Below are 24,827 nucleotides of genomic sequence, written 5' to 3' on the forward strand. Positions count from 1 at the left end.
CTGTCAAAGCAAAATAAAAAGTTATGTTTTTTTAATGGAGTTTGGTGCACAGCAAAGAAGCTAAACGCTGCAGGATTTCTACCCGAGGTTTTACCTTTTTACTAGTGCCTCCAAAAACTTAGTCTGTAAATAATCAATTTCAGAAATAGTTTAAAACACTAAACACAGGTGAGTGTGGAGGAAAGAGAATGAAAAACAAACTAAAACCTGTTGCACGTCGTTGCATGGACACTTCCGCTTTAAAGGAAACTAACAGCTAAAGGAGAAACAGAACGACCTGAAGTTAATATAAAGGTGTTTTAGTGAAGCTGAATTTAACAGAAGTTAACACAGAGTTAAAACGTGCTGAAGATAAACTCTCACAGCGTGTGAGATGTTTGCTGCTGTCAGAGAAAATCAAACTGTGCAGATTTTAAAGGGAGTTTGGTGCAGGACAAAGACGCTAGCAGCTCTCTGCGATGATCTTTGCTGAGCTTTTTCTCAGGTTGGAGGTGAAGATAACGCTCAGTGACTTCAAACTGCCAAAAAGTAACAGTGAAGTCTCAAAAATCAGATAAAACACTGCAGGAAGGAGCCGAAAAAACGTGTGCTTTAACTCGAGGAAGCAGAGGGATGCAGAAAGCTTATACGGATAAAAGTTTCCCAAAATGATTTGAAAGTTAAATTTTGAAGCAGAATAAATCAGAGGATGTTGGGAATATAAAATAAGTTGTTAGTAAAGTGTCACACCTTGTAGGGTGTCAGCTAGAGCCAAAATGAGTTAAATTGAGCGTTTTTTAAATGAAGTTTGGTGTGACACAAAAAACAGTGAGCGAAATGTTGAGCACTCTTGATTTTTGGGTCGTAAAGTTTAATAATAAATGTTTCCAAAAGCTAAATGTTCATGTCAGCACAGCCATTAAGCCCCTTCTCAAAACCTGAAACCCTGCGACGCCACCCGACCCCTCTTTATGGCCCGTGAGCGCCATTCGAGGACGAGTGCTGACATGTGTTTGTTGACGGCGAGGGTTACGAGGGGCCGGGAAGAAGAAACACCTTGTGTGACAGCCGCAGAGTTAAACGAGGCCCCGGGGCCCTCGGTATTAAGGAGAGGATTTCCCTGCTCGTAAATATCTGCTTTTTTAGACGATGGAAATTTCAGCTCGGGGTAATCAGCGATGAAAAAGAAAACACACGGCGAAGGAGAGTCCGTGTAAATCTCTCTTTTATGAGGCGAGCGCGAGGGCCAACAAACTTTCCTCCTGCACGTTGCTGAAGTTTGACCCAAAGCAGCTTCCTTTGTTTCCACCGTGTGAAGAGGCTGAACGACACCGTGCCGCTGCTTGAAATGCATTTTTATTCATATACAAGTTTTAATTCTGGTACAAATAAAGGTTATCATAGGACAAAAGAGAATCTACTGCTTTTGGATTCAGAAATACATCAGCCTCCGCTTTATACTGGACTATTACATGAAAGTCAAAATGCGATGAAGACGTTTGCTCGTCAGTGGTATAACATGGAAAGAAATGTTGGAAAAAAACAAAATTATCTCTAAAAAATGGCGTAAATGTCAAAGGAAGTCCTCCTTTGTGGAAAAAAAAGCGTGATGTTGATCCCAGAGCCGGTCTGTCATGTGATCCGGGATGAAACGGGAAATCCACGTAGTCCGAGCGAAGTACAAATGAAGGTTTCAGTCACACTGGGAAAAGAAAAACTACGCAGATATTCGGCTACAGCATCCCGCTCAGATGTCTCTGTGTACAAACGGTGGCGATCAGGAAAAAGAAACCCCTGACGTCACGCGGCGTCCAGCTTTTAACACCACGGAGGCTCCGGAGACGGCGTGGGCGTCTGCAGAGCGGGCCCCTCCTCTCAGTTGACCGTGGGCACCTGGTTCAAGCTGTACTCCTTGGCTTTGAGCCGCAGGTTGGCGATGCTGTTGGCCATGTTCATTCCCTGGGACGTGTTGGTGTTGGAGCAGGTGGGCGGGTAGGTCGCCATGGCGCTGAGGGAGGAGAGGAGAGGAAAAGGTTACATCACCTGTGAGAGCCACAGCTGTAGAAACACGCAGAGACACAAACGAGAGGAGACGGGCGTTACATCTGACACGTGCAGCCAGAAAACCTGCAGAAAGCAAACAGGTGCTACAGAAAGCAAGCGCGCTCATTCCTGCAGGCTTTGGGACGCGGATCAGGAACATGCAGGAGAAGACGTTCACTTCTGGAAACAGTTTCAGCCTGAAGTCTTGGAAGAGGCGTCAGGATCTGTAACATCTACGTGTTAGACAAAGGATCCCCGCAGAGATAGAAGATGTTTTTTGCACATTTTGGATCCAAATCACACATGCATTCAGAGACAGAAGTTTTGGATCATGGGACTGCCTGCAATGGCTGCAGCATTCAGAAAAATCCACTAAAGTGTTGGTTTTTGTCCCTCACAGGCTCAGTTACTCACTCTGAATGTGGGTGTTTGAGGTTTTCAAGTCAGTATTTTGTCCCTCTGGTGCCCCTGTAGTCTCTACACGGCCTTTATGCTGCAGCTCCATCAATGAGGTTCTAGAATGTTCATCATCAAGCACAGAGAGCTTTCTGTCTTTGTGATGTCACTACATTCTGCCCTGATGATGTCACTACATTCTAGAACTCTCTGATCTCTCTGAGTGTTTTTAAAGCAAACTACAGACCCTTAGCTTTTTAACCTGCTCTTACTGCCTCATTTTATTAACTGGTTAACAACATTTATTTAAATCTTGTTTATATTTCTACACAAGTATCACTCTGACTTTTTCTTCTTCTTTTTTTAACTTTAAAGAGGGGTAAAACAATTACCTTATGAAATAAAAATATATTGCAGCATATAAGAAAAAATAATGTCATATATTAGATAATATATTCCCATATATGAGATTTAGTATTTATATTTTGCAATATATTGCAACATATTTCATGAATATATGATATATTGTCTATGTGCCCTCAATATATTATTCCATGTATATCAAATATATGATATATTGGAAAATGCATTGGGAAAATGATATATTTAAATGTATTACAATACATTTCAAAAAATATATTGGTACATATATTTTTCTTCCGTAAGGGTTCCTCTGAGCTGCTGTCTCTTTAAGGCTCCCTGCTCCACAAACCTCCTTCGCTCTGATTGGTCTGAATGGCCCCTGTTTCTGTAGGGATCCTTTCCATATACTGCAAAAAACTGAAATCTTATCAGGTGTTTTTGTCTCATTTTAAGTAGAAATATTCAACTCACCAGTCCAGAAAATGTTTGTTTCAAGTTATTTAAAGAAAAAAATGAGGTCTGAATTGCTCTTAAAAAAAAAAAAAAAAAAATTCTTAGAAAAATTATTTGTGTTGAGACGTTATTCTACCTTATTTTTGTCCTTAAATAACTTGAAACAAGACCTTTTTCTGGACTGACCAGTTGAATATTTCTACTTAAAATAAAAGAAAAGCACTTTCTAAGATTTCTGTTTTTTACAGTCAAACACTCTGAGTCTGTCTGGGACAAACGATCTGAAAAATAAACTCCAAAACTTCTTGTCACTCTCAGTCATTTGGATCCCAGAGCATTTCACAATAAAAGCCCAGATTTAGAAACAAAAATCCTCTTTGGTTCAGTGTTTTTGCACAATAAGACTCAGTTTATTTTGCTTAAACTTGAGTTGAGAAGTTTCTGAGTTTCATATTTCTGATGACTACATATTAAAACTATAGGTAGTTAATTAAGTTCAAAAAACTTTTTAAAAAGTTATATAGAGAAGATATGAACTAAAAAAGATGATTCAACATCTGCAAAAACTCAAATCTGAGCGAGTATTTCGGGTTAAAAACATCTTAAAAGGCTTTTATTTGAGCCACATTCACCTGACAAGTCTGGAAAATATCTTATTTTAAGATATTAAAAGAAAAAAGTCTAGTTTCTGTGATGATCAAAAACAAACAGGAACATCCGTCTGATTTTTCACTTACTACCACAAACCCCGGCGTCATTTTTGGCTCCTCATCTTGAAATCAGACGTGTTTCTGGACTTGTCAGGTGAACGGGGCTTAGATTAAGTCATTTTTCACTAACAATGGGGCAAAAACACTCGATTAGTTTTGAGTTTTTGAGGCGTAACATCCACAAACTGCTTTTGAAGACGTCTTCCTGTCGTGTAATCCCATTTATCATCCGTGTCCTCACGTCTAATGGAGCCCAGGTCTCTGGGATTAAAAAGAAGATCAGCTGATCTCAGAGTCTGAGCCTCTGTCTTCTACATCTCCTCGTCCAACTCTTTTGTTTTTCATCTCACGGCGTCTGTTTTCTCCTCAGAGACGTTTATCTGTGTCGTGTCTCTCTGCAGCAGATTTACTGACTTGTTTGCTTTCTGAACCAAACTGTCGTTGATCCGTGCAGACTCTGACACGGCGGCTGACATGAACTGAAAGGGGCTGAACAGTTTGTGCATTAGTTTCTGAATCATTTCACTTCTCTTCGTTCAAGTCAACTTTTTCCCAGATCCAGCTCCACGAGGTACGGTATTTACCAACAGTTAGAGCTACACTTTGAAACGTGACAACAAGCTAACTTTGTCAGTTTGTAGCGTAGTTTAGCAGCTGCTATATTTCTCTCTCCTCACAGCCCGGTGCTCTGAGACGTGTCTGTAACGTGTAACGTTAGTGAATCCTGGTTCTGTCCTACCAGAGCTCATCTACCAACTCCAACCTCACCAAGCAGAGCTAACGTAACCTGGCTCTTCATTTTATTGATAGACTCTCAAGTTTGAACAGACCACTGCAGAATAACTGCTGACTGTGGGTTGGAGGCTACATTGGCACAAACGGATTAACCTGGGTTTTAGCATTTAGCTTGAATTTTAACTTTTAGCTCCTTTTCAAGCTTAAAGCCTGTTTTAGCCAGTAGCTTGTTTTTGGCCTTTAACCCCTTCTTAATCCTTTAGCCTTTAGCTTACATTTAAGCCTTAGCCCAGTTTTTAGCTTTAAGCCTATTTTAGCCTTTAGCATGTGCTTTGGCCTTTAGCTCATGTTTTAGCCTTTAGCCCCTTTTTTAGCTTTTAGCCTGTCTTAGCCTTTAGCTTGTGCTTTAGCCTTCATCCCCTTTTTTAAGCTTTTGGCCTGTTTTACTCCTTAGCTTTTATTTTAGCTTTTAGTGTATGTTCTAGCCCTTAGCTCAAGTTTTACCCTTTAGTCATCTTTTAAGCTTTTAGCCTGTTCTAGCCTTTAGCTTGTGTGTCAGCCTTAGGCATTTGTTTTGGCCTCCAGCTTGTGTTTTGACTTCTTTTTTTGACTCTAGCCTGTGTTTTAGTCCTTAGCTTCTGTGTTAGCCTTTAGCTCCTGTGTTAGCCTTTTGGTAGTATTTTAGCCTTGGGCTCTACTTTTGTAGTGTTTAGCTAGTATTTTAGTTTAGCTTGTGTTTTTTAGCCTTTACCAGGTGTGTTAGCCTTTAGCTTGTGCTCTATCTCTCTCCTGTTTCTCTTTCTTCTGCTCTTCTGTCCTTTTTCTGTCTGACAGTTAGGCTCCAGTGTCCACCATCACTACAACATTAATAAACCTAATAACCTGTTTTATTGGAGCTGATAATCTCATGTTAAAGTCTGGATTAGGATCAGGAATATACCGAGAACAGAGACTTTTTTAACATCACTTAGAAACTCCTCAGATGGACTTTAAATAAAGTTTAATTCCAGTTTTAGTTCATGTTTTACATTCTCCGTCTCCAAGAACATCTCTGGACAGTTTCTGTTTTTCCTTTTTCAAACATGGGACAACATTTTACTTGTTGTTTGTTTCCTCTTCCAGCTCGTGCTCGGTTCCTCCTCTTGTTCATCTCTTTTATTTGTTATGCTGAAGCGGTGTGGATAAACTGTTTGTTTTTAAAGCTCTTCATGTGAGTGCAGGCGGATTCAGAGCGTCTGCTCGCTGAGGAAACGACTCCCTCTGCCTCTCTCTGCTTTTCTCTGCTTTTCTCTACGTCCTGACTCCTGCTGCAGATTTTCTGCTGCTTTCGTTTCTGCGCGGAGAAAACGTGAAAGCTTCAGGAAAGGGGCTGAAATGTGCAAAAACACCGTGAGGATCCTTTGAAGGGGACAGGAAGCAGACTTTAAAAACAGTAAATGCACAGACATGTGAAAACGCAGCGCTAGCCTTCTCTTAAAGGAGCATACCGCTGCGTTTTCTGCACACAGTAAGGAGTGAATGTAGTAAAGTGAAGGCGTACTTGTTCTCTGAGGGCAGCATTTTCTGTGGCACCCGCACTGGCCCCCCCTCCGGCATTGGATACCAGCTTTAGGATAATATACAGTCAAGTGTTAGCACCACATTAGCGTCTTCCACATAGCATTATTCCTGCTCCTCACAAGCTCTCCCCCTCGCCGCTCTGCGTCCGGCCAACAGAGCCTGAGAGCCAGCCGCAGCCGCAGGCCGCAGGCTCTGACATGTTACCCCAGCTTCATAACGGAGGATTACCGTAAATCATGACCAATGAAACCAGAGTCACAAAAAATGTTGCCCAGCAGAGCTCTGAGTCTGCGAGTCTCTGCGTCGCTCCGCTATCTGCACAGAGGGGTCACAGGGGTCAGCGGTGGATTTAATACGCTTCGTTTTCACATTATCACCTCGTCAGGAGGGTCAGGGGGTGTGGCCCCGCCTCCCCCGCTCCCCCTGCTCCCCCCGCTGGTGCTGACAGAGCGGCGCGAGGGGAGAGAGGGCGAGGAAAAGGCTGTTTTCATTCAACACAATTAGTCTGGAGTTAGATACGTGCAGAGAGGAGGAGGAGGAGGAGGAGGAGGAGGAGGAGGAGGAGGAGGAGGAGGAAGGACTCAAAGCTTTCACTGATGAGGAGGATGAGGAGCACCAGGCGTATTTTAAATCAGCTAAAAACACAAACTGTGGAATAAAAACTACCACTTTAAGTCGTCAAACATCAGATCTCTTAATCTCTGACTTGACTCGTTTTGGCGTCACGACGCTGGACGCTGAAATTTCCCAGAACGCTGTGGTTTTTGAATCTAACACGACAGTTTGGCTCAGAAATTTTGTTAAAGTCACCCCAAAGCGACCACAAAACTCTGATTTAGCTTTAGCTACGTTTAAAGCTGGGTGCTGGTTTTCTTAAAGCTACGGTACGTAAAGGTGTTTCATCTGAGTTTCAATCAGAACGAGAAACTTTTTGATGATAAATGCATGTCAATAAAAATTTCTCGGTCATTTTTTTAAGTCCCGCCTTTTTTGGTAATTGTGAGTCAAACAACCAATCAGAGTTAGCTTGCACTTAATTAGCCAATCAAAGCGACTGTGCTAACATTTTACAGTGCTGTCAAATTCTTGGTGCTTTCATATCTTATATTGTGTTCTTTTTGTTTCCTACTGTGCATTGTAATGAATTTTGTATATTTCCCATCATGCATTGCAGTATGTAAGAAAACAGACCAGCCATGAGAAGCTCTATTTTTTTTTTTTTTTTTTTTGCATTTTTTTTTGCATTTTCAGTAAATAAACCAACGTCTTAATGGTTATATATTTAAACAAAGATTTATTAACAAAGAAAAATAACTCAAAGTCAACATTCAACAATGAATTTAGCATAAACTTTAAATTGTGGGGGTTTAATTGATGTAAAAGTGCTTCAATACTTTTTTTTAAAAGGTTTAACACAGCACAAATTTATGAAACATCGGATAACAGAAACATGTAAACGAGTAACGCTCTGACTGATGTTAATTCTGATTTTTTTCTCCAACAAATTAATCTAAAGAAAATTTTAAGAAACAGAAAAGTTTTGGTTAAATTTCCGCTGATATGAAGCTGATTAGATTCTCTGTAGCGTAAAGGCAGCCACAGTGAACCAGGGGGCGCTGTAGTTCACTTCTTTAACGTCTCAGCACAGCATGCATTTTGTGGCGTTTCCTTTGACTAAAACCAGGACTGGTTCCCAAATCACCGACCCGTACCGTCCCACTTTTTGGTTCCCTTCTGTTGGGGTGACAGACTAAATCAACCCCAGAAGGTGGAGCTAGAAACACTGCAGTCTGCTGATTGGTGGAAAGAATGGTCACTTCCTGTGTGACAGCGGTGATAAAGAACAACTTTCTGTTTGTTTGGAAAATGGCGTCACGAACGTTCCACACACGTTCCATGACTGTTGCTCTTTGTTTACTGTGTTGGGTTTTTCTTCTTCGTTGGCTTTATTAGCGGGGTGCGCTGCTATGGCGTCATGCTATCATGTAGCTGACACGGCTATTAGCATCCAGGTTACATGCCGCCTACCAAGAAGGTCACAGTTGGCTGTGGAAACACAAACAGGATCAGGTTTTACTGATCCAACCTGTACCTTTTTTTTTTTAAATTTATCCTTTTTTTTCATTTAAAAAATCGTTCAAAATTTTGCAAAGTTTTACTTTTTTCCCAACATTTTTCTCTTTACTTTTTTTTTTTTTTTTTTTTTTTTTTTTTTTACATTTTTTTTAACATTTTTTCATTTCATTTTTTTCACTTTTTTTTTTTCAAATTTAGTATAAAATTTTAAAAATTACAAAGATTTGACAAATTTTTAAAATTTCAATTTTTTTTAAATTTTGGCAACGAAATGTAATAAAATGTAAAAATGTTACAAGTTTATGAAATAACAAATTTTTCATTATTTTTTTATTTTTTATTATATTTTATTAAAAATAAAAAACAGACATCACATGTACAGTTTTTTATCAGCTATCAGCATTCAGCTTTCACGCCACCTACCAAGAAGGTCACAGTTGTCTGTGGAAACACAAACTGGATCAGACTTTACCGATCCGACCCATACCAAACCGTACTGATCTGAACCGGACCACTTGGTGGAAACAGGGTTTTTGTGATCTTGAAAAAGTCTCACTTTGATATTTTTACCTGATCACAATCCGGGGTTCAAATGAAATCAGTGCACCTAAAGTTTGTGATGATTGTTGTGATTGTGTCTTCACGACAGTGGGTGCTAGTGCTCATGGGAAACTGAGTCTTTATTCCGGTGTTGTTACTTTCTAGTGTTGCAGCAGTGGGAAGCAGGAAGACACTGCGGCAGCTTGAGTACGGTGAGCCAAGAGGGACAAACATCACAGATTTGTGGAAAAAAAAAATGTTAATTTTAGTTTTAAAGGCGTCGTTTTTAGGGACGAGTCTCCTGACTTTGTGAATAAATGTAGTTTGAAAAAAGTTTGTAATAACTTTATTTATAAGGATGTTAACAGAGGGTTGAGTTATTTCATGACTTGATGGTTAATTCTTGTCGTTTAGGACCTGCTCTTTCACATGAATCTACCTCTGAAAAGTTAAAGTGAATAAAAAAGTCTCCACGCCGAGCCGCGGCTCATCAGCGCCGGTCCAGGTGGATCAGAGGAGATGAAGACGCTCAGAGGAGGAATGAGGAGAATGTGCAGGTAGAGCAGGAGGAGGAAATGAAACAATAACACAGAGCAGAGCCTTCAGAGTGTGTGTGTGTGTGTGTGTGTGTGTGTGTGTGTGTGTGTGTGTGTGTGTGTGTGTGTGTGTGAGGGTGGTGTTAACATGTGGTCACTGTGGTCTCAGTTTGTGCTTTTTAAACTGGAGACACTCGATGTGATTTAACGATCTGCAGCCGAGAGAAGAAGAAGAAGAAACTCCTGACTCCAACGTTTCCCGACGATTCAGACTTTTTTTATTTTTCTTTTACTTTCTTCCTCTTTTCTCCAACATCCTTCTCCTCTTCTGTTTCTCTCCTTGTCTTTATCAGAAGTCAAACAGCAGGTTTTCACCAAGCAACAAAACTAATGTTTACACTCGAGGCCGCAGCCAGGGATGAGGTCATCGAGGTCTGGAAACTTCTGAGCAACGCTGCTCAGCGTGCGCATCGGAGGGCTTTTATTTTGAAAAGACTTGATGACCCTGATGTTCCTGATCTCAGAAAAAGTCTCTGAGTGAGTTTAGATTTTACTTTAGGAGATAAAAAACAGAGGATTGAGCTGATTTTGAAACGTTAAAGACAAACGCGTCGTGGTTCAGTCGCCTTCTCCCCCTCGGCGTGACCTCTCGTCGTCTCTGAGCTGCAGATCTGCAGGGTGAGGCGTTGGTGCAGGAGCAGAGCGGCGTGCAGAGGACGTGTGTGGCGTGAGACAGCAGAGTGTTTTTTTACCTGTAGGGGGCAGCGCTGCCCCAGGACAGGTAGTCGTTGGGGCGCGGCGCAGGGCGCGGGACGATGGGCTGCTCCACCGCCGTCACGTCTCCAGAGTAGGACTTGAGGAGCGAGGCGTTTTTGCTGGCCAGCATGGCGCGCTCGTTCCTGCGAAACTTCGCTCTCCTGTTCTGGAACCAGACCTGAAACCAGAGAAGAAGAAAAACTCAGCGTTTCACGTCGTTAAACCAAACCTGACCTCGAAATGAGAAACCCAACCAAACTTCCTGTTTCTCTGACCAGCTCTTTCCTGTCTCCAAACGCCTCTGGATTGTTTGCAGCTCCCTCACACCATAAACAACGTTAGTTTTTCAGTTTTCCTCCTCAAAAAGGAGGTTGGGAATGCGGACTCTGGTCCCTGGTTTTGCACCCTGCCTCAGACCCATGGTCCAGATCTGCAGCGCTGACGGTTTGAGCTCCTAAAACCTGTTTCTAAAGTCACGGTTTTCCAAAGTCTGCGTCTGCTAACAGCCCCGACATAGAAACAAGAGTCAGAGTCAGAGTCAGGGCCCAGACCAGATCCTCCAGGAGACAGGAAAGTGAGGACTCGTAAAAACAGGCGTCATGTTTGCAAACAAACAAACAAACAAACTCATCAGACTCATCAGACCCAGTCCAGGTTACCGTCAGGAAACAGAGAAGAGAAGAGAGAAGGAAAGGAAATATTTAGGGTGTGAGATTTCTTCCTTTATTCCTTCCCTTCCTTTGTTTCCTTTTTCCTTCCCTTTCGTACTTCTTTTACTTTTTACTTCAATCCATCTTTCCTTTCTCCCCATTTCTTCCTCTTTCCCTTTCTTTCTTCCCTCTTTCCTTCCTTCCTTCCTTCCTTCCTTCCTTCATCATTTCATCCCTGTCCTTCTTCCAAGTTTTCTTTTCTTTCCTTCCCTCCTTCCTTGTTCTCTAATTTTTTTCTTCCTTGATTCATTCTTTTCTCCATTCTTTCCTTCCTTCCTCAATTCCTTCTTTCCATCCCTTGCTGCCTTCCTTTCTTTCTTCCTTTCCCTTTTTATCTTCTGGCCTTCCTACCTTGTTTCCTTCCTTTCCCCTTAATTTTCTTACTTTCTTGCCTTTCCTTTCCCCCCATCTTCCTTTGTTCCTTCCTATTCCTCCTTTCCTTCCTCCCCCATTCGATCCGTCTTCCTGCTTCCTTCTGTCCTTTCCTTTTCACATTTGTCCTTCTCTCTGTCTTTCCTCTCTTCCTGCCTTTTTCCTACCCTTCTCTCCATCCTCCCCCTTACTTACTAGCTTCCTTTACCTTCCTAGCATTCCTTTCATCTGTCCTTCCTTCCTTTCCCTTTCCTTTTCCATCATTTCATCTCTTTCATTCTTCTAAGTTTCCTTCCTGCCTTCCTTCCTTCATACTTTGTTTCATTCCTTTCTCCCTTCTTTTCTTACTTTCTTGCCCCCCGTCTTCCTTTGTTCCTTCCTATTCCTCCTTTCCTTCCTCCCCCATTCGATCTGTCTTCCTGCTTCCTTCTGTCCTTTCCTTTTCACCTTTTTCCCTTCTCTCTATCTTTCCTCTCTTCCAGCCTTTTTTCCTACCGTCCCTCCATCGTCCCAGATTACTTACTAGTTTCCTTTACCCTCCTTTCTTCCTTCCTTCCTTTCTGTCTTAACCTTTCCTTCTTCATCATTTTATCCCTTTTTGTCTTCCAATATGTCTTTTCCTTTTTCCTTGTATTCCTTTCTTCCTCCTTTCCTTTCCTCTTTAGTTTCTTTCCTTCTTCCTTCCTCCCCTCCTCAACTCCACCCTTCCTTGCTTCCTTTTTTTACTTTCCCTTTCCTTCTTCCGAGTTTCCTTTTGCTTCTGTCCCTGCCGTCTGCCTTCCTTTCCACTTTTCCTCCCCTCCTTGGTTCCTTCCTTCCTTCCTTCCTTCCTTTCAGCTAAAAGCAGTCTGAATCTGAAAACCAGTCCTGATCAAATCTAGATCCTGGTCCTGTCATAAAACCATCCTGACATGTTTCCTCCACAGCGCCCCCTGATGGAGAACATGTTCCTCGGTCTGAAGCAGAGTTTGATGGTGTTCACGCAGAAACTGACCACTGATTATCAGGATCAGAAACACCTGAGGGACAGGTGAAACTCCACAGACGGATCAAAAATGAGCATTTCTCTGATTCCCTGAGCTCACTCTCTGATAGCACTCATCTCCTGACGCTAGCTCAGGCGCTAACGTAGCTCCTCGCTGTGAAATCAGACCATTATTAGCAGCCGAGGGCGCTCAGAGAGAGGAGGGAGGGGGACGCCGAGTCCGCTGACGCAGGGCCTCAGGAATGAGCCCAAAGTCTCTTTTATCAAAGGATTTCAGCACGGCGCTCTGCTCCACATTAATCACAGATGTGCTGCCTCTGCGCCTCCAACACCAGCGTTTCCTCAGACCCAGAACCAACGCTCTGACGGAGAGACGGACTCAAACACACCTTCAGGAAAGCATCAGATACTGTCTCTGATGGGTTATTCTGCAGCAGACGGCGAGCAGATTGAAGCTAACGCTGCTAACCGTCCTGTCCTCTGAGCTGAAACAGAGAAACTCAGACTGACGACCAGCGACACGCACAGAGATTTTAAAGAGCAGGGGTGAAATGAAACGAAAAGATGTAAATTATATTTAAAAGTTAAATCAAGAGAAACATTTTGATGAATCCTGAAACAATATGCAGAAACGAGTTGAACAGCTAAGGATCAAATCGTCCACGTTACTCCTCAAAAACTAAAACCTGATCGAGTGTTTCTGTTTTATTCAGAGTGAAAATGTCTCTTAGACTCGACGTCAGCCACGTTCACCTGAAAACGTCTTTTCAAAGACAAAAACAACGCCTGACTCCTGTCAACGTCTCAGCCCCAGAAACCAAACGAGCCGATCTCTCTGACCCCAGATATTTTTAGTCTTTACAAACAAACGAGCCTCAAACATCCACAGTTTATGAAGCAGGAAACAGTTTGTGAAGATTTCAGCTCTGGATGGAAGAAAAAAAAGAGGATTCAGATTGTTGAGATGATGAAATCTGCAGAATCAGCAGGAACCAGAAAAGGTTTGAAAACAGACGCCACGAGTGTTTTAGGTCAAAGAGTTCAGTCTATGCTTGCGTCGTAAAAACCAGGATCTCATGATTTCAACGAACAAGAAAAAAGACAAACTTTGATCTCATGATCCTGCATAGGTAGAGCAGAGGGTTTTCAACAGGAGGTCCGTGGCCCTTAGGGGGTCCCTGGAAGCGCTGCAGGGGGTCAGTGACATTTTTGATTAATAAGGATTAATAGATTGTTTCAGAATCCTTGTGAATGTTTTTGATAACACATTATTGGAAACATTGGAGGCGGAACGACTGATTGTCAGGCAGCTAACAGACGGTGTTAACATTAGCATTGGTGTTAGTAGATGAGGTATTTTTACACTACAAAAAACTGAAATCTTTTCAAGTGTTTTTGTCTTAATCTGAGCCACATTCACCTGACCAGTCCAGGAAAATGTCTGATTTCCAGTTATTTAAAGACAAAATGAGGTCTGAATCGCTGCAACAAGATAAAAAAAAAATCTGTCAGTGGATTTAGAGAAATTTGCCTGAAAAATTGCTTGAAACTAGAAAAATGTCTTAAAACAAGAAGCTTTTGTTTTGTTCCATTAGCAGATTTTTTTTTTGTATTTGTGAACAGCAATTTGGACCTCATTTTGTCTTAAATTAACTTAAAATAAGACGTTTTTCTGGACTAAAAAGTTTAATATGGCTCATAAGAAGTGTAGTAAGACGATGTTTTCCTAAAAGAGGAAACAAGTGACAAGGTTTTCATTTTTGCAGTGTATAAATGACAGTGGCATGGTCACTCACCAAGACTCACAATATTTCAAATTAATTAAAAAAGTGTATATATATATATAAAAAAAATTTGTTCATTTATTTATTTATTTTTTAATTTATTTTTTTATCCAATTACTTTAATTTTTTTTTATAAAGCTTAATTAAACCAGGTTGGTATATATATATATATATATATATATATATATATATATATATATATATATATATAGAGAGAGAGAGAGAGAGAGAGAGAGAGATATTAAAATGTTTTATTTTTTATGTATTTATTTATTTATAAGTTAAGTTTTATCAACCCAAGTAGGTCCCATACATATACTACATCTATATCTATCTATCTTTCTATCTATATAGATAGATAGAAATATATATATATATATATATATATATATATATATATATATATATATATATATATATATATATATATATATATAATTGACCAGTTAACAGTTTTACACTGTAAAAATAAATCCCAGTAGACTGTAAAACAACAGGAAACTATTGGATATTTTTGCTGACAGTATTTTCCTGTTATTTAACAGTGGATTTTTTTACAGTGTAGTTTTATGCTGAATTATAACGCCTGGTTAATAAAATTATTAAATATACTGTTTGTCTCATTTTTTAGATGTTGATGTTTCTCCTGCAGGTTTATGATTGAGTCACGCCTGTTTTCACTGAGTTAGTCGAGGTAATGAACAAAGCTTTCTACGTTTCCTCTCTGGTAAAAACTGAAGAGTTATTTTTATCAGGACAGGACCCAAACTGTCAGCAGAGCTGTCACTCACAGAGGAGGAGAGGTGTCGGTGTTTGTCGTGGTTTGGAGGTGAACAGCTCACCTCATCCCGCCGTATGTGAGAGGATGAATTTAACCCACAGTGATTAAAAGTCACGTCCTCCCTCCTCTGATTGATCACATTATCCAGTCTGATGTCATCTGGACCGTGGCGGTCTCACATCCAGCTCCCGTTCTTCACGTGCTGAGCACATTTATCACTGATCTGTAAACCTCGCAGGAAATTAGACGTCATTACATCCACTTTAGCGATCACACGCCGTCCTTCAGGGAGTCTGTAAACTGCTCACAGACCCCGAGCTCAGAGCGAGGCCTGAGCTCGGGGTCTGGGAGGAGGATCTGACAGGTCCTTATCTCCCAGAAACCACAGCCAGACACCCCAACGCCGCGCCGCTTAGTGGGAGCCGATAAGGAGAAGCCACTAAGTGGATTATTGAGCTAATGTGTCAGCAGAAGAGCAAACAGATGGAGGAAACCTGCAGCTCCTCCTGCTGCTCCTCCTGCTGCTCCGCTTGGAAAAACAAACAAATTAATCAGTTAATGAGGAAAAGTTTGGAGGAGAAAAACTGGACCCAGATTTCACACGTTTGCTGTAAAAACCCTGAAAATCCACCGAGGAACGACCACGTGAGGCTCAGACGATGGATCTGTTTGGACGTTTGTAAAACGCTCAAACCCAAACTAAAAGCGATGATCGAGGTAAACTCTGACGGCTTCAGCTCAGAAAAAAAAGATCTTTACTGGAGGATTTCTCTTCCCTCATGTCAGAAACTCAGAAAAACAATCTGCTCCTGTTGTTCCTGCTCCAGCTTCACCTCGGCCAACTCCAGCACTCACCGGACCTGAGACATGACGAAACGCAGCCTCAACCAGGCCCACAGGGCGGCTCCAAACTCACTCATACACGCTGAACTGGGCTCAACAAGACGGAGAGTCGCTCCTTCTCATGGCTAAATTGTTAAAAAACACATGTCGTTTAAAGAGAACAGATACACTAAAAGGCCTTTTTGGGGCCAAAACATGAATTTAGTGCCTCCTTTGGGGCAAAAGAGTCACGCTAAAGTGCTCTTTTAGGAGCTAAAATGAGCCCACTTGGGAGACAAAAAACATTTGCTAAAGTGGCCTTAAGGGAGCCAAAATGTGTGTCTTACTGTCCTTTTAAAAGGCCAAAGTGTGCTAAGATGCCCACTTGGAAGCCAAAACAACCACTGGTGCCTCCTTCAGAAACTAAACACACGCTAAAATGCCCTTTTGGGGGGCAAAGGGTGCTAAAAAAATACCTTGGGAGCCAAAACAAGCACAAGTGGCTTCTTGGGGACCAAAATGCCTGTTGAAGTGGTCTCTTGCCCCCCAAAAACATGCTATAGTGCCCCCTTTGGGAGCTAAAACCCTACACTAATGCCTCTTTTTGGCCCTAGAGACACACTAATGTGTTCTTTAAAGACACAAAACACACCTAAATGGCAAACTTACGCTATAGTGCCCTCTTTAAGGCCAAAATGCACTCTATAGTACCCGCTTGGGAGCCAAAACAAGTGCTAAGGTGGCCTTAGGGGAGACAATAAGTGCGCTAAACTGTCCTTTTGGGGACTAGAGTGCACTCACATACCCACTTGGGGGCCAAAACAAATGCTTGTGCCTCCTTTGGAGCCTAAAGAAACGCTAAAGTGTCCTTTTGGGAGCTAAAACAAGCATTAGAGTGCTTTCTGGGGCCAAAACTTGCACTAATGTCTCTTGGGAGCCAAAACACACGATTAAGTGCTCTCTGAAGAGCCAAAACACACTTAAATGGCCTTAAGGAAGCCAAAACTTACACTGTAGTGTCCTTCTGGGGGGGAAACAGGTGGTGCCCACTTAGAAGCTCAAATATACACTGAATTGGCCTGAAGGGAGCCAAAATGTGTATCAAAGTGCCCTGTTTAGGGCCCAAGTGCGCTAAAATGCCCACTTGGAAGCCAAAACAACCACTAGTGCCTCCTTCAGAGCCTAAACACACACTTAACTACTCCCTTGGGAGCCAAAACAAGTGCTAGTGCCCTCTTGTGGACCAAAATGCCAGCTGAAGCAGTCTCTTGGAAACCAGAAGAAACGCTAACGTGCCCTTTGGGAGCTAAAACCTGCATTACAGTGCTTTCTTTGGGGCCAAAGTCTGCTAGCATGCCTTCTTGGGAGCCAAGGCATTGGTTAAATAGCCCCATGGGGGCTGAAGGTCGCTAAAATACCCTCTTTGGGGCCAAAACAGGCACTAGAGCCCTTGTGGGACCCAAAAGACACACTAAAGTAAACTTTTTGGAGCTAATCTGTACATTTTAGCGCTTTCTTTGGGGCTAATTTTGCTAAGCGCTGGCCCTTGGGAGCCAAAACTTGCACTAATGCCTCCTTGTGAGCCCCAAGATGGGCTAAAGTGCTCTCTGAAGAGCCAAGAGACAGCCAAACAACCTTAAAAGAGCCAAAACTTGGGCTGTAGTGCCCTGTCGGAAACCAAAACATGTGCCAAAGCGGCCTCAGGGGAGCCAAAATGCACGCTAAGCTGGCCTTTTTTGGGCCAAAGTTGGCTAAAATATCCTGTTGATGGCCAAAATACCTGCTAAAATAACTTGAAGGGGTTAAAATGTGCGTGACGAGCCCTCCTCAGGGTCATTATATGTTTTTTTGCTTTCTTGGGAGCCAAAATGTGAAAGCTGCTCCTCCTACTCCTGGTGACCTTTACAATCATAGCATGAAGTTTCAAACTCTGGGCCCTTATTTTGAAAGGATTGAGGAGTTTTTCCTGCTCGTACCTGGACTCTGGCCTCGGTGAGGTTGACGCGGCGTGCCAGGTCCTCCCTGACGAAGGCGTCGGGGTAGTGCGTCCTCTCGAACACCCGCTCCAGAGCCTGCAGCTGGCTGCTGTTGAAGGTGGTCCGGTTCCTGCGCTGCTTCCTCTTCTTCTTCTCCTCCGTGTTCATCTGTTCATCTGCAGGAGGAGGAGGAGGAGAGGAGGGAGGAGGTGAGCTCAGGGTGACACGATCTCACGACGTTAACGCTTTGAACACCAGGATTAATTAACCAATGAATCTCAGACGTGATGTGACGTCTCACCGTCTGAAATCCTGCAGAGCTCAACAGGAAGTTGAATTAAAGCGTCTAAAACGATTCAAATATTCATACTTCAGAGGCAGATTTCTGCAAACACACACACACACACACACACACACACACACACACACACACACACACACACACACACACAACAAGGACGTAAAACATTTAAAATCTCAGGACGATGCTGCTAGCTGCCTGTTGACACTGTGCCAAAATGTTAGCATAACAGGACGATAGCATCAGCAGGTTTCATTTCTTCGTTTCTTGTCGATGGTTTTAGTTTTGAGCTCCAGAAAAGAAGACGATCACTTCACCAAGAACTAAAACAGAGGAAGAAGAAAGATGAAAAGTGATGATGTTGTTTTTTTGTTTGAGCTGCTCGTTAATTTCTGAGAGGAACAAACCGTAACACTAACGATCACAGACCGAGGATAAAGACAGTTTTTTAAAATGTTTCAGCTCAAAACTTCTGCAGAAAAAAGTCATATTTACACTTTAAAATGACAGGAAGTGATCAGTGTGATGCTAACACGGCTAATCAGAAGGTACCGCTAACACAAACGTGCTACAGTCTGGGGGAGTATTTCTGTATTAGTATTTCTGTATATAGTATTTTGACTCGTTTACATCCATCGCCTTCTCCCCTGAACCGGCAAAAACTTCTCAGTACTTTTATCGACATTAACATTTATTTCTGTTTCATAAATCTCTTTAAAGCTCCTCTGACGTTTTCTTTCTCACAGGTAGCAATGGTTCAGTTACCGATGTCCGGTACCTGGCGTTCAGTGTCGTTACTCAACAATTTACTAATTTTTGGTGCTTTTGTGTTGCTGTGGTGATAAATATTAATTTGTTTAACGATAAAATCTCAAAGTTTTTCAGTTGAACATATTTATTCCTCAGTGTTTAAACTTTTAATGCTGCGTTCAAGTCCGGCGTGGAAATTCTCCTTCTGTCCCGCTCCCTCACAGTCTCCAGGATTTTATGTGACTCGGTCCAACAGAGGGGGTTTAGTCGGTACCTACAGACGTACCTGGTGTGGTTCCCGTCCCCTTCTATAGGTCTGACCCTGTATGGAGCCTGGACCCTCAGTAAAACCCGGTCCAAACTGGAAGTTTTCACGTCGCTGCTGTTTTAAAGGTTCAGCTTCAGGGCCGTAAACTGCCTCAGCCTGATTGAAACCCGCGATAACACTGCTCACCCTGCACGCCACGTCCGGGTCCGAACCCCACATTTCATCAGACACTTCCTGTTTGTTCCTCCTCTCACACAGGAAACACGACGGAGCGTGTTGGAAAGTTACAGCTCGAGTTTCTTCAGAGGAAAAAACCATCCCAGTGTCGATTCTGCAGATTCTGAAAAAGATAAACGTCTTTTCTTCTCGGCTTCAGAAAACTTTCCACAAACTCTTCCCGACTTTGGAAACAGATCTCACCGCCGAGTTATTGTTTGTTTCTTTGGTTGAAAAATCCGAGAGGGAAACACACCACAAAAAACAACATCTTATCAAGTGTTTTTTCTCTGATTTTAAGTAAAAAATGTCTTTTTATTCTCTACATGAGCCACATTCACCTGTTCAGACCAGAAAAATGTCTGATTTCAAGTTGTTTAAAGACAAAATGAGCTCTGAATTACTGTAACAAATAAAAACAATCTGCCAATAAAACAAGAAAAATTATCTCAAAGTTTGCTTGAAACTAGAAAAACTTTTCTCTTGGTTCATTTAAGACATTTTCTACTTAAAATGAGACAAAAACACTCGATAAGATTTCAGATTTTTCCAGTGAGGGACAATTTCCTGAAAACCAGCTGAAGAAAAGTTTTTAAAACTTAAATAAACAAATAAAAAATAATCAGATAAATAAATAAAGGATGAGTTTAAAGGAGCAGGACGTCTGTCTCTGAATTAAAGGAGCTCAAACTGAGCAGCCGGAGGATCAGAGCTGGTGTTTGTGGCTCCACAACGAGACCACAAAATAACACTTTCACACACTCACACACACACACACACACACACACACACACACACACACACACACACACACACACACACACACGAGCAGGTTGGTGATTACTCGGTATTGAAGAACGCTACTTTTCAGAGGGAATCACTTTTTTTACTGAAGAAATTCGGCAGATTTTAATCTGAAAATTAAAAAAATCATCCGAAAATGACGTCAAACATCAAACTTTTGCAAAAATAAATCATAGAAATAAAAGTTTGACGTCTAAATGTTTCCAGGACGGAGGACAAACGTGACGTGGGGTGAAATGATCCTTAGAGATAAATGAAAATAATCTGAATTAATCTTGTTTTGTCTCTCAGACCTCATCCGTTAATCTGGATGAGAAGCTGAGCTCAGATTAGACGAAGCTCTCTGAGAAAAATGAGGATCAGGTTTGACACCAGGTGTGTTCACACGCAGAGCGGATCTGTGGAAACCACATCGGCTGCTCTGTAAATTTCTGATAACGTCTTTCTGGATGTGAAGGCGTCTGATGATAAACCTGATTCCTGAATCTGGATTCTGACATTTTGGGATTAAATTAAAAGCAGATTATGTCGCATGTGAAGTTAATCCATCAGGAACTGTTGCTTCATTAAATCAGATTGTTTCAGATCTTTTAAAGTGAGGACTTCAGACCCAGAGAGAATCCTGACCCTGATCCTGATCCTGATCCTGATCCTGAAACTGCACAGACGTTAAATCTCCGTCAGGTGAAAACTGAGGATCTGGAAAACGTCAGCTGCTCAGGATTTAGTTCCTGAAGGTCGACCTTACATTTCATCGAGCGGTGAATAAAACGACTGTTTTCCTCTGGAGTAAAAACATTTGATCTGGATTATTACTTTAATCTCTTGCTCCAGAAATCTGAAACTTTCTCAGATTACAGAAAACAAACTGAAATAATTTCTCAATGTTTTGTTTTTTTATGTCGACGGTTTTTAAATAACAACACGAGTCAGCCTCAGTGAAACACATCTACGGCTAACACACACTTACACACACACACACACTCACACACACTCACTCGGTCAGGTAAACACTGAGTGTGTTTGTTTTGTTGTCATCTTGTCTAATTGAAGCCGCCCTCCTGCAGATTCAGCCAATCAGGATCCAGCTGAGCGCAGAGTTAATCCCAAAAACAATCTTTGTGTTAATTAAATTATTTTTTTCATTTCTGAGCAGTTTGAATAAAAAGTGATTTCTCCTGATCGTCATGGAGACGAGCGCCTGCACCAATAAAAACTGGATTTTTATCTTTCACTTAAAGGCGTTTTTTATTTTCATACAGCGTTGGCACTAAAATACGGCGGCTCAGTTTAATTTTTTTTTACTGATGACTAAAGATTTGTTTTATTTATTTATTTTTTTTTTTCATTGTTTCACTTTTTATTTGCTTTTTTCCAATAAAATCAAAAATGTAGCTCAAGGAAACAAATACTAACAAAAATACAGCATCTCTGTTGTTGTTATTGTTTTTTATAAAGTTTCTCCTTTTTTCTTTTTTTTTTTGTCTTCAGCGTTAATCGCTGATTTCTTTTTTATTATTCCCTCAAAAATAAACTGTAATTTAGAAAAATATACTCAATTTCAGCAGAGATTTATAATGATTAATCTTCATAAATCAGAAAATATTTGCAGACTTGTCTCTCCGTATTTCAGTTTAAATTATCAGGACGGGAAAACTTAAAGTTCTTGAGCTGAATCATCCTTCAAATATTTTTTTTATAGTTTTATAAATATTTCCAGATTTGGTAGAAAAAAATCATTTCTCCATTTTTCTTTTTTCTTCTGTGTTAAAATAATTAAAATGTTAAATTATTTTGTTTCTGATGCTAAAATCTGTAAAATAAATTAATTTATAGATAAATTAAATTTGCATTTTCTGCTGTTTTTATCGTCCTGATGTGAATTTGTTTCTGTTTATGAATATTTAATTTAAAATCTCCTCCTCTTTCAGTTTGCGCTGTGTAAAAATAAATTAATCCCAGAGCAGAAATCACCACAGAGAACTGAAACCACCTGAAGTTTCTGCTCTGAGCGCACACCTGAGGTAAACTCACCTTCAGGTGAAGCGACACTGCGCGTGGTGCGTTCAGGCTCCTCTGAGAAACTCACGGTGAGTTTAATGCGCGCACAGTTTGGGTTTATTCTGGACTCAGTAAAGCTCGGCTGTAAACGCACACACACACACACACACACACACACACACACACACACACACACACACACACACACACACACACACACACACACACACACACACAGTCTAAAAACAGACGCTTTACGGGCTCGAGGTTTTAACAGTGACGCTCTTCTTCATCAGCGCGATATTCGGGACTAAGAGGATTTACACTCCTGTTAATTACTGATTGAATCATCGTTAAATCATTAATTTAACATGTGTGCTGAGTTTGAGACCGATGATTTTTATCTGTGTGTCAAAAACAAGATTTATCAAGTTTGTTCCAACAAATGTGAAAAGTTATTTTGATTTATTAGCAGCAGCTGTTTGTTAATGTGGAGCCTTTAAATCTCAAATGTATTTTATTTTTAATCATAAAAACAAATCTGACATTTATTAGTGTCATTAATTATTTTTTCACATCTTTAAAAACAAAAATTTGAGCCTTTAATTAATGTTTGTTTGTTTTTAGCAGCAGCTGGTGGAGGCAGACATGCGCAGTGTGTAAATAAAAATATTTTTCCTTCTTTTTTTTTTATTTTTTTAATTGAGGTTAAAAGTATTATTTTAGATGTTATTTTGTAATTATTTTGAGATGTTGCTCAGTGATGGCAGGAATATGAGGCTGGTCCGTGAACGCTTCATTTATTTACAGGCCGTTTTTAAAGACGTAGAGTATCTTTTTAACAGAAGGTATTTGAAATAATTACCTGCATAAAAATATATTTTTTTACATTTTATTTTAGAGAGGAGTTTTTATTGTTAGTACATTATTTTTAAGGAGGTTTGGAGCTTTAGATTTAAACCAGGTCTTCATCACCTTCACCCTCCTGCAGCTGTCAGAGAGGCCAACGCGTGAAATCACACAGATCCCATTAACAGCTATTAGTCAGAGTCAGTTTGTGCTCCTGACAAAACTCATTCAGGCGCAGAAGGTTCCGCAAAATGAAAAAACTAAAAAATAAAAAAATAAAAAAATAAAAGAAGGGCGGGAAAAATAAGTTTCTCTGTACCATTTGGTCTTAATTATTTATCACTTCCATGGTGCGTTCAAACAAAATGATAAATAAAAAATATTGTTTAAATTTTTTTGGGGGGTGAATTAAATTTTTTTTTAAATCAAAACAGGAAGTGTTGCATTTATTTCTGTAGGAAAATTAAGTTGTGGCATCAAAACTTTATTTTTCTCTCTGATTCTTTCGAAATAAAACAGCACACATTTTTTAAAATTAATTAATTGGGTCAGCTGTGACTAATCAGTGAGTCTCCTCTGAACCGGATGTGATGATCTCCGTGTTTTTTCTGTTATTTGATTCCGTTAATTGTCGCCGCAGAGACGCGCGCGCGCGCTAATTGTGACAAACGATCGCGCGCTGTTTTTGTGAAAGTGTTTGACAGGCCCGAAAATAACCGAGAATTAACGACCTGACCCGAGCCACTTCCTCCTCCTGCATATTTCTCACACCGATTTTTAGCCTTTAAAAAAATAACAAAAACAGTCATTAAGGCCGCGAAGGAGGAGGAGGAGGGAGGAGGAGGAGGAGGAGGAGGGAGGAAGAGTTTATTTACTCTCTCAATTGAGCGCGCTGCGGGTTTCTTCGAGGAGCTGCTCCACAAACTTTCCAAGGACCGGGATGTTCAGCGGAGCGTCAGCGAGGAGTTCCCCGCTCTGGGCGCGCGGAGCTCGGCCTCGTTTTTCGCGCACGCTCGGAGTGAGATGTGGAGGGTTTGTATTCAGGACAACGAAGTCAAAGAAACTTCAGCACATGTGGTGACTTCTTGGGTAACTCGCTTTACATTTTTAGCTCTCAAATAAAAAGATCAGAGCAGACACGAAGCGCGGCCTCAGAGATTTATGAGCCCCGGGTTTGTCTCGTAAGGTTCCCCCACTGACCACGTCCACCAACAGCGCCATACCTCACTGACATCAAAGTGTTAATGGTGAATTAATGGTCGTTTTGGAGGAGGGGGGGCCGTCAGGGATGATGCATTGCCAAAACTCACTAACGGATTCCTTCCATGCGCCGCGCGGCCGCTTCCCGCGAGCGCCATTCATGCGCTCAGCACGCGGACACGCGCCAGGACGTAATGAAAACAAATGACTCTCAGCCTGTCATTAAGACTACGTTTGGGTGAGATTTTCCAGAGATCGAGCCTGATAGCGTGAGATTCTCACATCTGCGCCCAGCGAGGAGGAGAAGGAGCAAGAGGAGGAGGAGGAGGAGGAGGAGGAGGAGGAGGAATTTTAACTTTCTCCTGGTGAGCTCTGAAAACTACTTTTCAGCTCCACAATCCTGAAGGTCTGCGTTTCACTTACTCTCCTGCTGGGTCGTGTCGCTCCCGCTAGTCAGCCCCGGGGACTCCAGCATACTCCTCCCCGCCTCCCCGACGCTCTCGTCGGCCTGGCTGCCCACCATTTCCCCGGCCTCCTCCAGATCCAGCAGGTGGCTGACCGAGAAGTTCTTTTTGGCCTGCAGGTTGTCCAGGTTCGACGTGATGGGGCTCTCCAGGCGGTTTGATAACGAGGCTTGCCTGTCCATTACATGTGCATAGCTAGAAGTCATGACGCGGAGAGAAGGAGCGGAGAGCAGGAGGAGCAGGAGGAGGAGGAGAGAGACGGAAAGTGAAGCCGGGAGTTCCTCCGTGCATGCAGGACGCACGAGCAGCAGCGCCTCCAGGAGCCAGAGACCGAGACAGAGACCCGGGTCTGTTCACATCCAGATCAGCTCGGGGCTCAGGCGAACTTCAGCGCAGT

General features: G+C 41.7%; 1 protein-coding gene across 2 annotated transcripts; it reads right to left on the reverse strand.

Annotated features, from left to right (window-relative positions):
• Positions 1 to 1,327: 1,327 nt before the first annotated feature.
• On the reverse strand, positions 1,328 to 24,827 carry prrx1b (paired related homeobox 1b). 2 transcript variants are annotated; one of them, XM_074668621.1, is made up of 5 exons: positions 24,390 to 24,827; positions 17,578 to 17,753; positions 10,144 to 10,325; positions 6,220 to 6,285; positions 1,328 to 1,987 (listed from the first exon to the last, which is right to left on the reverse strand). In XM_074668621.1, the coding sequence occupies exons 1-5, from the start codon at positions 24,634 to 24,636 to the stop codon at positions 1,855 to 1,857; spliced, it is 804 nt and encodes a 267-aa protein (XP_074524722.1). In that variant the 5' UTR covers positions 24,637 to 24,827; the 3' UTR covers positions 1,328 to 1,854. The 2 variants fall into 2 exon arrangements, with proteins under 2 accessions (XP_074524722.1, XP_074524723.1); XM_074668622.1 differs by lacking the exon at positions 6,220 to 6,285.

Source organism: Halichoeres trimaculatus, unplaced genomic scaffold (assembly GCF_033239565.1).
Source record: "Halichoeres trimaculatus isolate MK-OKI-2021-1 unplaced genomic scaffold, fHalTri1.1 fHalTri1_scaffold_4, whole genome shotgun sequence".
NCBI classification, from domain to species: Eukaryota; Metazoa; Chordata; class Actinopteri; order Labriformes; family Labridae; genus Halichoeres; species Halichoeres trimaculatus.

What these genes read in the sequence shown, in the direction of transcription:
- prrx1b (XM_074668621.1), bottom strand. Translation starts at nt 24,636, where the DNA reads ATGACTTCTAGCTATGCACATGTAATGGACAGGCAAGCCTCGTTATCA. An exon ending in CGACACGACCCAGCAGGAGA is followed by an intron (nt 17,754 to 24,389) that starts GTAAGTGAAACG and finishes CTCCTCCTGCAG; the next exon opens with ATGAACAGATGAACACGGAG. An exon ending in ATGCTGCCCTCAGAGAACAA is followed by an intron (nt 1,988 to 6,219) that starts GTACGCCTTCAC and finishes CTCCTCCCTCAG; the next exon opens with CGCCATGGCGACCTACCCGC.